The sequence below is a fragment of the Hemicordylus capensis genome, chromosome 2 (assembly GCF_027244095.1).
Source record: "Hemicordylus capensis ecotype Gifberg chromosome 2, rHemCap1.1.pri, whole genome shotgun sequence".
NCBI lineage: Eukaryota > Metazoa > Chordata > Lepidosauria > Squamata > Cordylidae > Hemicordylus > Hemicordylus capensis.
This window is the reverse complement of record NC_069658.1, coordinates 309,837,565-309,850,813: the sequence shown is the minus strand read 5'-3', so window position 1 is coordinate 309,850,813 and position 13,249 is coordinate 309,837,565. Positions and strand designations below refer to the sequence as shown.

At 42.2% G+C, this 13,249-nt stretch overlaps 1 protein-coding gene across 3 annotated transcripts in view; it reads right to left on the bottom strand.

Annotated features, from left to right (window-relative positions):
- The window catches only part of SUSD3 (sushi domain containing 3), a 90,419-nt gene that overhangs the window by 25,941 nt on the left and 51,229 nt on the right, over positions 1 to 13,249 (bottom strand). For all 3 annotated transcript variants that reach the window (XM_053288119.1, XM_053288121.1, XM_053288120.1), the window contains one exon: positions 9,184 to 9,348. In XM_053288119.1, coding sequence (XP_053144094.1) covers positions 9,184 to 9,348 — 165 coding nt within the window. The remainder of the gene's footprint in view (positions 1 to 9,183; positions 9,349 to 13,249) is intronic.

The following is a 13,249-nucleotide window of genomic DNA, read 5'->3' as shown; positions in this document are numbered from 1 at the left end:
GATCCACTGAGGGCTTTTCTTTTCTTTTTAAAGAGGGGCCTAATTACTGTCTCCTTCAGCTAAGGGGGCACCACCCCACCACCCATGAACTCAGTCCCCCCCAGCTGCCTTCACCAACCATGAAGGGCAAAGGTCGAGCATGCACGTGGGAGGCCCCAGCCTGCCAAGCAGCCTGTCCACCTCCTCAGGCAACACAGTCTGAAAACCATCTAATATAACAAGACCAGATGGTGCATTGGTAGCATCCACTTCTGGTTCCACAAAAACCTTAGCATCCAAGTCAGAAGAGATATGATGACTTGACCTGAGGTATTCCAATATTTCACAGATAAAAATAAGAACACAGTTGTCACTTCCTCTCTCATACCAAGCATTGCCAGATCTCCGCCCTCAGACTCACACCTTGCCCATTACCCTCTCTGCTGTCTGCTCTCTGCTGTCTTGCCCATTACCCTCTCTGCTGTCTGCTGCTATGTCACAATAGACTGCTTTATTTTATCTATCTATCTATCTATCTATCTATCTATCTATTATTTTAAATATTTATACCCTGCCCCTCCATTACATTACTGCTCGGGGCGGCTCACAACATTAATAAAATAGATACAATGTAAAATAAAAGACTACGTGGTTAGAGTGCTGGACTAGGACCGGGGAGACCCAAGTTCAAATCCCCATTTAGCCATGATACTTGCTGAGTGACTCTGGGCCAGTCACTTCTCTCTCAGCCTATCCTACTTCACAAGGTTGTTGTGAGGAGAAACTTAAGTATGTAGTACACCGCTCTGGGCTCCTTGCAGGAAGAGCAGGATATAAAATGTAAAATAATAATAATAATCCCACAGTGAGGCACTACCTTGGTGTGGTTGTGTGGCTTGCATGCTCTGAGGAAGGTGAGAGCTATGCAAGAGGTCCAACCATACTGGACAGGTCTCACCAGAGGAGCCAGATGAAGAGTGCCTCTCCCATCAACAATTTGCTGAGACGTAACTTTAATAAATCTATACCGGATCGGTCGTCGCCCGGGTCAACAAGGACTGCGTCAGGTGCTGGTGTCCCTGGACATCTGGTGGCAAGTGGGCAACAGGACTCAGGATCTTCAGTTGAGCAACCAGGGCTGAAGACAGCAAAGTTACTGGAAGAAACCACAGGGAGCTTTGTACATCCTTGTTGCAATAAAATTACTATTGGCCAAAGTGTATCCTCAGATAATGTATGGTGCACAATTGGGCCCATTTAGTAATTTTGCTCCGTTAGAAAGACTTCAAACTAAGTTCATAAAAACTATATTACAGCTGCCGTGCTGTGTCCCAAATACTGTTATTAGAAGGGAGGTGAGTCTGGTAAGATTTGAATCATGCTATTGGAGATCTATCATACTTTACTGGTTAAAATTGGTTATCACGAAAGTCGGCTTAGTACATTTAATTTTGGAAGACTCCTTTAAATCCAAATGGAAATTGGCAATTACAGAAAAACTACTATTAGTTTTTTTTTACTATTATACGGATTCTCTCATGATGATTTTATCAGATTAGGTTTTGATCAGGCCAGAAGAGAAACTGTGCAACGTATTCATGACGTGGAGTTGCAGATGGAACATGCAAAGTTACTGAGTAGCATTTACATAGGTAGTCAGTGTACCGAGCTCAAGTCTGCTACATATTTAAGTAGCACCTTAATTCCAAAATTTAGATGAGCTCTAACACTTGCCTGTGTAAATGCTCTCCCAACAGCTATGCTCCATGGGAGATTCCAGGGTATACCATATGCATCAAGATTATGCCCTTGTGGATCTGGTAACGTTGAAACAACTGCTCATGTTTTACTGCATTGCGAATATTACAGAGACATAAGACGCCAACAAATTGCCCCACTTTTGATTAATTTTCCCGGTCGTAGAGAGGATTTTTATTTAAACTATTTGCTCACTAATCCGAATCCGGATGTTATTCATATCGTGGCCAAATATTGTTATATAATATGCCAAATGCGTATAAATGTAGTCTGATTTTATATTATCATCTTATTATTATTATTATCATCATTATTATTTTAATATTGTTGTATTGCTGGTCTACAACCGAAATAAAGTTTTACTTACTTACTGGAAGAAACGTTGCTTAACCAAAAAAAAAATATGAAAAATGCCAACAAGGAAATAATGTTCTGCTATTATAAATCTAGTCCAACTAGAAGAGGTTATTTAAAAAGAAAGTACCATATTTGGAAAGAGAAGCATCCAGATACAGAAATAACAGAACAAAGGCTAGCAGACCAGAGAAGATTCATAATAAGAAATAAAGTATTCACAGAAGTTAAGCTGGAAGAACTGCAAAGAGCAACACAGGCTCAAGATATGGAAGAAGAATTACCACCAACTGAAGAAGTTGCTCAGGCACAGGTGGAGGAGGTGTTGGAAATAGAGGATGCCACTGTTGCTGAACTGTTTCAAAATCAAAACTAGGCAAACTCCCCTTTGCCTTCACCTCAAAATCCTGAATGCTGTTTAACAGAAAAGCAACAAGAACTAAAGCAAAAAAATAACTGAGCACATGAACCAAACAACCACCAGGGTTCAACTTCCAGCTCTAAAAACAGTTGCCAAAAAACAACTTGCATTAAAAGATGTCAATGCTGCACTTGCAGAAATAACAACCAATAATTTGCAAGAAACAAACCAACTAATGTATAGTGCAGCAACAATAACAACACAAGAGCTTGGATATAAGATCAGTGGACCTGTCAAAAAAGAAAGCAGTACATCACCTAAATGGAAGATTAGATTAGAAAATAAAACCACCAGGCTTAGATCGGATGCTAGTAAATTGAAAGATATGAAAGACAAGAAGCTGAAGAATGAAAACATCAAACAGTATCTGATCCAAAAATACCATCTAGATTCAAGGAAAATTAGAGAAGTTCTGGAAATAATAAAGCAGCAAATAACAGCAGTGTCAAAGAAGATTAGCAGATATGAAGCTAGAATTACACAACACAGGCAGAATCTCCAATTCCAGTCGAATCAGAGACGTTTCTACCAAAGCATAGAAGGAGAAACTGCAAGAAACATAGAAACACCACAGAAAGAAGAAACAGTGCAATTCTGGGGCAAACTTTGGGACAATCCAATAGATTATAATAAAAAAGCAGGCTGGGTGAAAGAGGTCGAAAAATGTAACCAACAAATGCAAGATCTAATAATAACACCAGAATTAATAAGTGAAAGAGCAAAGAAAACTAAAATTGGACTGCATCAGGCGACGATGAACTGCATGGCTTTTGGCTTAAATACCTAACAAGCCTTCATAAACAATTATCAAAACAGTTCAAACACATATGGCAAGGAGATGATATTGAACAATGGCTAACAACTGGGAAAACTCATCTCATAATGAAAGACCCAGCAAAAGGTGCGGTTGCAAGTAATTATACACTGATAACCTGCTTGCCAACCATGTTCAAATTATTAACTGGAATAATAGCAGATGAAGTAATGCAATACTTATTAACTAATAAGCGGCTTCCAGTTGAACAGAAAGGAAATTGCCCAAACACCAAAGGCACAAAAGACCAGGTGCTGATTGACAAAATAATTTTAGAAAATTGCAAGAGAAGAAAAACAAACCTAAGTGTTGCATGGATTGACTACAAGAAGGCCTTCGACCCATTGCCTCACACATGGATACTAAAATGTTTAGAAACAACTGGTGTCAGCAAAAACATTCAGATATTTATTAAAAAAGCAATGAGCATGTGGTGTACACAGTTAACAATCAATGGCGAGACACTTGGACAGGTAAGCATTAGAAGAGGTATTTTCCAAGGGGAGTCACTATCCCCTCCGTTGTTTGTAATTGCCATGACTCCACTTTCACAAATGCTAAACAAAACAGGCCTCGGATACCAAACATCTGAAACATCAAGTCAAATCAACCATCTGCTGTACGCGGACGATCTGAAGTTGTATGGAAAGTCCCAGTCAGAAATCGAATCACTGTTAAACACTGTCCGTATATTCAGTAGCGATATAGCAATGGAGTTTGAACTAGACAAGTGTGCTGCATTAATAATGAACAGAGGAAAAATAACAAAAACAGAAGGAATAGAACTACCCAATGGAAGCAACATCAAGAACCTGGAAGAGAAAGAACATTATAAATACTTGGGCATTCTCCAGGCTGATAACACTGCACACACTGAAGTTAAAAGAAAAATTGGAAGTGAATACATCAGGAGAGTTAGAAAAATCCTAAAGTCCAAACTCAATGGCAGGAACACCATACAAGCCATAAACACCTGGGCTATACCTGTTATCAGATACACTGCAATAATAATAGACTGGACCCAGGCAGAGCTAGAGACGCTAGATCGTAAGAACAGGAAAATCATGACCATCAATCATGCTCTACACCCCCGCAGTGATGTAGATAGGCTATACCTCCCTCACAGCTCAGGTGGAAGAGGAATGCTGTAAGTCAATCAAACAGTAGAGGAGGAGAAAATAGGTCTTGAAGAATACATCAAGGACCATGAAGAAGATGCACTTAAATGGTTAAGAATGAGAAACTATTCAACACCAATGAAACAAAGCAGGCCTACAAGAAAGAACAAGTCAAGAACCGAGCAGAAAAATGGAAAAATAAGCCACTGCATGGTCAATATTTGCACAATATAAGTGGACAATCAGACAGCACCAAGACCTGGCAATGGCTTAAGAATGGCAACTTGAAGAAAGAAACAGAGGGTTTAATATTGGCTGCACAAGAACAGGCACTGAGAAACAAATGCAATAAGAGCAAAAGTAGAAAAATCAACTACAAACAGCAAGTGCCGCCTTTGTAAAGAAGCAGATGAAACAGTAGACCACCTAACCAGCTGTTGTAAAAAGATCGCACAGACTGACTACAAACAAAGGCATGACAAAGTAGCAGGGATGATACACTGGAACATCTGCAAAAAATACAAGCTACCTATAGCCAAAAATTGGTGGGACCATAAAATTGAAAAAGTTGTAGAAAACTAAGATGTAAAAATATTATGGGACTTCTGACTACAAACAGACAAACATCTGCCACACAATACACCAGATATAACTGTAGTCGAGAAGAAAGAAAAACAATTAAAATAACTGACATAGCGATACCAGGGGATAGTAGAATAGAAGAAAAAGAAATTTTTAAAAAATCACATAATACAAAGATCTACAAATTGAAATTGAAAGGCTGTGGCAGAAAAAGACCAAAGTAATCCCAGTGGTAATTGGCGCCCTTGGTGCAATTCCAAAACAACTTGAAGAGCACCTCAACACCATAGGGGCCACAGAAATCACCATCAGCCAATTACAAAAAGCAACTTTACTAGGAACAGCCTATATTCTGCGACAATATCAACAGTGATAATAAAATCCAGCCATCCCAGGTCCTGAGGAAGGACTCGATGTCTGGATAAAACAAATCAGTCAATAATACCTGTCTTACTGTGTAAACAAGAAAATAATAATAATAATAATAATAATAATAATAATAATAATAATAAGAAGAAGAAGAAGAAGAAGAAGAAGAAGAAGAAGAAGAAGAAGAAGAAGAAGAAGAAGAAGAAGTTAATCAAGTTAAAAGACCAAGCTAAAATGACATTTAAAATTACAATTTTTTAAAAAAGTTTCAAATAAAAGTTATTAATAAAAAGCTAAAAGCTGAGAACTATAAAAACTAAAGAACCTACCAGATATAAGCAGCAGATAAAACATTAAAATCTTCTTTAAAAATATGTGGTTTTGTGTTTTTAAAAACACTGAGGGAGGGAGCATGGTGAAGCTCTTTCAGGAGAGTGTTCCAAAGCCAAGGTGCCACAGCCAAAAAGGTACTTGTCTTCCCATCAACTGGATCTCTGTTAGTATTGGGGCCACTAGCCGAGCCTGTGATGCTGAACAGAGGGTCCTGGCAGGTTCATATGGGCGAATGAGGTCCAACAGGTAACTCGGCCTCAAGTCGTGTAGCGCTTTAAAGGTCAAGACCAGCACCTTGAATTTAGCCTGGCAGCAGACCAGTAACCAATTAAGCTGCCATTGGATGGGTGAAGCGACTTGTGCCCATGAGCATCCTTGCAGCAGCATTCTGGACCAGCTGAAGCTTCAGAACCATCTTCAAGGGCAGCCCTACGAAGAGTGCATTGCAGTAGGCTTTAAAGGCCTGGGGGAAGGAAGCAACATTGTGACATTGCATCGTCTCCCCTGTGCATTACTGGCAGGGGAAGGGGGGATGGCCATGCCTTGTAACTATAGGTAGGAAGCAGACTTTTTGTTTAACCCAGTAATACACCAGAGTTGTGTGGGTATTTTTTTCCAGTAGTGCACCAGGTAAAAGGACACAGCATCATGACATTGCTTCCTTCCCCAATGTGTTGTGGAGTAGGTCCAGGAGAGATAAACTAATTGGAATGCAACCAAAATCTTCCTAGAAGAAGGCTACTTCTTGAATACAGGCAGCCTCCCCCACTCCTGTATGTGATGGAAGCTCATCACATACAATGTGATGCAATACCGTGCAACGGGGTATTGTACTGAACTGTATACTTCTATCAGAGAAATGTTCATCTGTTCCAGTGACTGGATATGATACACAGCCATGATATGCAGCTAGTGAGGCTGAAGTCAGCCATGAAAAGCAGCTCCTGCTCCATCATAAGGGCTCACAGAACAGGCCTATCCTGCCTGCCCCACCATCAGACAGACCAGACATTGTAGTAAACGGATTCTCTGTAAATCTTGAAGCATATGGACTGTTATGTCTCTCTGGTAGCACTTCAGCTGCTGCAGCACAAGCATCTGCCTGCCCAGTGGAGAATCCAGTGGGATTCTCAAACATTCATCCAGCAGGAGCTAAACCAAATGTGATATACTTATTTACATTATCTCCTCCAGCCATTCAGTTTGAATGTTATTACAACATGCATCTGCCATTTCGCTGTTATTCCTTTTCCCGCTACTAGCAGCCAAAAGCAGCAGACATACGTCTGAAAACACAGCATGGGACATGCTTTTGAGACATTGCTGCGACAACAAGAACTGCTCCCGCAATTGGTGGGAACATGGTGCAACTATAAAGCTCAGCAGCACCCTGCTGTTCAAAATAAGGCTCCTTCCCAGAAAAATTGTCATCTCTACCTACTGCTATTTAGGGCCAAGCGGTGGCATATCTCATTCATGCCAAAGCAAACAATATGTGTGTGTGTGTGTGTGTGTGTGTGTGTGTGTGTGTGTGTGTGTGTGTGTGTGTGTGTGTTTTAAAATGGCTCCACATTTTCAAACTAAAAATGAAAGTGAGGAGACTACAACTCAGCTGCAGCTGCTCTGGGACACTAAAGCCTGACCTGGCTACTTAAGCCAAGTATAGAAGGGGAAACGATAATTGGAGTTAACCAAAATGCACAGAAAGAGCCAGGCAGCTGCAAAATGCAGAACATGAAATTGTGCCAGGTGCCTGATATGTGAGCTGCTGTGACAGAGGGACAAAGTTTGCAAAAGTCGTAAGGATGCTCTGTCTCAAGTAGATTATATATAGCCTGGGCGCTTTCCAGATCACGTGCTGTTCAGCAGTAAAATGCTCTGGCCTGGCAGGATCATTTTGAAAATGTAAATTTACAAAATTTTGCCAACTGCTAACTTGGCAAAGAGGCACCTTTTACAGTGGTGATTCTCTTTATTTAGCAGAGAGTAACTGGCCCTATCCACCCCCAGCACAATACTTCCAGTGACTGTTGCTGGTTTCTATCTTATGTTTCTTTTTAGATTGTGAAACCTTTGGGGACAGGGAGCCATCTTATTTATTTGTTATTTCTCTGTGCAAACCGCCCTGAGCCATTTTTGGAATCAAATAAACAAACACACAAACACAATGGGACAATACAGCTATTTTTTGTGACATACATTCAACGTTGTAGGACTAAAACACAAAGATAAAATCTGAAATAAGGCATCGGAAATGTGAATGGCACCTTGCTGACAGGACAGGGAATGCAATGTTGAGATGTATCGCAGAGGAGAGCTCTCATCAAGAGGAGAGCTGGTCTTGTGGTAGCAAGCATGACTTGTCCCCTGGGTCTGCCCTGGTTGCATATGAATCGGAGACTTGATTTGTGAGCACTGTAAGATATTCCCCAAAGGGGATGGAGCCGCTCTGGGAAGAGCAGAAGGTTTCAAGTTCCCTCCCTGGCTTCTCCAAGATAGGGCTGAGAGAGATTCCTGCCTGCACCTTGGAGAAGCTGCTGCCAGTCTGAAGACAATACTGAGCTAGATAGACCAATGGTCTGATTCAGTATATGGCAGCTTCCTATGCTCCACAGGCAGCACTGAAGCACACTTAATGGACAGTAGTGACACTATTGCAGCGTGTAATCTGGAAAGATCCCTGGTGTGTACCTTGTGATTAGCAAAAGTAAGAATGGATGCAAATGGAGGAACAGATGGCTGTGCTAGATTTTGCTACCCTTTCCAAAATTCAACAAGGACACACTTTTGGCACTACAGCCAGTGCAAAGTCACAACCAGACTGGCCTAATGTATACGTAATTAGAGCAGTAGTTTAATTTTGTGCTTTATGCAGCATTGCCCCAAAGAAGACTGCATAATCACACATAGTGGTGTAAGTTAAATTAAACCAGTGAAGCACTACACATAGATGGATCCTGAAGCAGCAGTATTGGGAATGATCAAAGGGCTTCAACTTGTGGCACACTTTTTGGTCTGAAAATAATAATTATTATTTTACATTTATATCTCGCTCTTCCTACAAGGAGCCCAGAGCGGTATATTACATACTTGAGTTTCTCTTTCACAACAACCCTGTGAAGTAGGTTAGGCTGAGAGAGAAGTGACTGGCCCAGAGTCACCCAGCTAGTATCATGGATGAATGGGGATTTGAACTCGGATCTAACCGGTCCTAGTCCAGCACTCTAACCACTACACCACGCTGGCTCCAATGCACCAATGCCTCCAAAGACAGAGGCATTTTTGGCACTCTTCAGGATGGTGCCCATACAGCTAAAATGGTATATGTCACAAAGAGGGAATAGTGTATGTGAAGAGTGAATAAATTTTGGGCGAAGCTAATCTGCTGCCTATGTGCCTTCATTCCAAGGAATGCTGCAAAAGCCATTCCAATATGCAAGATATAACTACCTTACCTGCAGAAGCCTCGGTTGTCATACGCCATGCGACCCCTGTCATCAAATCCGGGCTTATTCTTGATGTTTTTATTGTTGTTGTTATTTCTGCCTTTAAAGCCAAAATAAGCAGCTTGCATGTTTTCCAGTTCTTCACTTCTGAGCTGATACCACAGCTGCATATCTCTGGAGGGTGGGAAAGCAGTGTTTTAAGCTGCAACAGAGCTCTAATGTGCACCTGTACATATAATTCACATAAATTGTGGCCTACACCTATCTGCCTGCAGCATCAGCAATTCACTCTCCCTCTGCTCTGTCTCTAAGCCTGAACAGAATGTTACCATTAGGTAATGAAGGGCTGACGAAAACACAGGAATATGAAGAGAGCCGTTATCAGAAGTGCAGTGAATGCATGGCGGAGAGAAGGAGAGATCAGGATTGTGCCTGCTGTCTCAGCTGACACAATCCTGATCTCTCCTTCCCTCCTGCATGCATTCACTGCCCTTCAGAGTTAAATTAATCTTAAGCTTAAGAAACTTTCAGAGATTGAAACATATACAAACATGGAGTTATACCAGAGCAACCTTATTATTATTATTTTTTTACTGATCATATAAAGGTTATTAACATGACTGATGTGGTGGGCGGGTGGGGAAAAGGCTGTGCAAAAAGTACCTTCTCCCCAGATCAGCATCCCATATTGATGGAAAGTGCAGACTAGGGATGTGCACAGAACCATGGAGGCACGGTCTGGCACTGGGGGGTGTCTAGCTTTAAGGGCGGGGGGTAGTACTTACCCCTCCCACCGATTTTCCCCCTCCGGCGCTCCACTCCGGAGCAAAGTTTTAGGGGCAGCAGCATTCCTCCCTGCCGCCCCTGGCCCTGTCGTTGCCTGGAAGAAGAGGAAGTTTCCGGCACGCATGCGCCCATTGTGGCGAGCGGGCTGTGGTGACGGGCGCGCATGCCGCAGTGACGGGTGCACACGCCACAACGGGTACTTGCATGCCGGAAACTTCCTCTTTTTCCGGTCAACGACGGGGCCAGGGGCAGCAGGGAGGAACGCTGCCGCCCCTAAAACTTTGCTCCGGAGTGGAGCGCCAGAGGGGGAAAATCGGTGGGAGGGGTAAGTACTACCCCCCCACCCTTAAAGCTAGACACTCCCCCCCACCAGCCCAGCCCAATTCCGAACTGGTTCGGAGGCCTCTAACATGGCCTCTGGACCGGTTCGTGCACATCCCTAGTGCAGACCGCATTCCCACACAATCTGCCCTCTCACATAGTCTGCGCTGCTGCATGCAGCATGGATCTCTGGGGCACCCCACAATGTACCATGCAACCTCCCTTGTAGAATTTCCATGTATCCCACAGTACACCACGTGACCCTAGCCGGGGTTAGGCTGCGCGTGAGAACAGCCTCGTAGTTTTTCATTTTCAGCAAACTCCAAATATGTTTAAAAGCTCAGCAGGGTTTACTCCAAGGTAAGTGTGCATAGGATTGCAACCTTAATGAGGAAACCATGAGTAGTTACATATGACTGGAAGTTATTTGAAGACCCATCTTTTTTGAGAAGCTTTTAATATTTTTATTCTTGTCTGTTATAGTACATTTTTAACCTGTAAATTCGGTTTTACTTGGGTCTACCTCAAATAATTTTTATTCAATTTATGATGTTTTATTTGTTTTATTGTTTTTGCTACCCTGAACAGTTTTGCATGGGATATACATATTTTAAATAAATAAATAATAAACTTATAGTATAGTCCTAATCGCACTTATTAATGAATAAGCCCTATTAGATCCATGGGACTTAATTCTGGATATAGTGCTGCACTATACAATGAGTAATTAAGCAAAGAATGGACTGCTGATATCATACGTGCAGATACATTTTGTCAAAACAGAACGGTAATGGAGAATGGTTCTTCGAACAGGGCTTACAAATAAAGCTTCTCTGAAAAGACAGGTCAATTATTACCAATCTCCCCCTTCAGTAAGCACCCTCGTGGAGCATGGGGCGCACTTCCTAGTCCTGGTGATGCCTTCTGGGAACTAGAAACAAACACTAAAATGTGTCCCAGATGGCTCAGATACATCTGTGTAGACAGCTGACACTCTAAAGGCAGAGAATTCCAAATGTATAAAACCCACAGAAATCTGCTCCCTGTTCATTCCCTCCCCCTTTATGTATCTATTTCTAAAAGCTTTACATCACCCTTTTGGCTTTGAGAAGGTATTTAAAGGGGTGTACACATGAAAATCAAAATATAACTACTGGCTGACATTCTGACTAATGCAGTCTGGGTGCGGCAGGAAGTGTGGCAGGAAGTCTGCCCTGTGAAGAGCTTCCCTACTACGGCCACACCCATATTTTAACAATCTCTTCTTCCTCTGGAACTGCCCCATGTCACCCAAAATATATCTCTGAGAGCTGCACAACCCTCAAAGACATATTTTTAAGAAGCACAGGGCATTTGGGGCGGAAACAGATTTTCACTGAAAATCATCTGTCGTGCTGCATGCCTGACACTACACAGTTAATGATCACTTTCAGCACAAGAGCTCCAGAGTGCAATACTCTCTTGTATCACTTTCACCACAAGCTCTCCACAGTGTGAGGATGACAGCCAATATCAATTAAAATTATTTCCTTATGACCTCCTGATTATTTGCTAAGGCAGCCTAGCAAGCGCTGAAAGCAGAAAGGCAAGATATAAATGGAATAAACAAAATAACTTAAGACATCTTCCATGGTCCTTGAATACTAGAGAATGTCAGCAAATCACAAAATTCTACTGGCCAATCCTCAGCACAGTAACTGAGAATCCTGAGTGAGAAGCAGCAAATTGTAGAAATGTATGAGAAAGGATGCCAGTATGGGGTGATGGCAAATGTGGGTGCAGCTTAGCTAGACAAGTGACTGAAAGAAAAACCAACTCAGTAAATTAGATTCAGCTGTAAAAGGCAAAGAGCAAAGATAGCAGAAAGGAGTTTCAAAGAAAAAGCACCCAGACATGAAGACATGCAAGGAAAAGAGGATGAGTGACATAAAAAGAGAGAACTTGAAGTTCTATAAAAGGAATCAGTCTAGATGGAAAGGGTCTGAAATCATTACAGAACTCCTTCCTTTTTGACTCCCACTCATTCATCTTTTCATCTGCTTCCAGCAACTGCTTCCGTATGTATATATCCATTAGAATAAGGTCTAGTTGCCACCACAGCAGTTTCTGGAGATTAGGCAAGTGCAACTGAGAGCCAATTCATACATAATGTTTGTTTGCAGAAAGCACTTCCATTCCATGCCAGAAAGAGCAAGCAACTCAGGTGTAGACTTAAGTGTACTTGCATACATATATTTTGTTTATCCATCAGTGCAAGAAACTGCAATGGTAGTATGTGAAGTGGCTCAGAATCAAGAGGCTATGTGGCATGAGAAGTAGGGATGTGTGAACTGGTTCAGTTCAAACCATGGTTCAAATTAAACCGGCCCAGTTCAGCTGGTCCACGATTGAACCCAGACCAACCCCACAAAGTGGGGTGCCAGTCTGAGTTAGAACAGGACCAGCCTAAGTTCTAAAAGAACCAGTTCAAACCAGTTCAGGAAATATACTTGTAAAGGGGAATCCAGCGAGGATTCCCTTTTAAAAGTAAAGGGGCATTCCCTATACTGGCGGGGGTGGGGAGTCTCTGCCACTGCCGCCATCCCCACTGCCGGTAAAGAGAAGGTACTACAGTAAGTACCCTTTCTCTCATCCCCTCCCCCTTAGTATAGTGAATGTCCCTTTACCTGTAAAGGGGAATCCTCACCGGATTCTCACCAGATTCTCCTTTACAAATCTATCCCCCAAACTGGGGGGCAAACTGGTTCGGCCCAGTCCAGTGGCTGAACTGGATGGGACCCAGTTCGGCCAGACCTAGAACCAGACCAGGCCATATCAAATTCAGTCTAAATTCCAACTGTGTGGCCAAACCAGTTCCATGTACACCTCTAAGTGAGAAGAACATGTGAACCTTGCCATAGCTGGGAACAGAGGAAGTTGCCACATGCATCAGCATGGTGGACTTTCAGCAAAGTTCAATGGGCTGTTT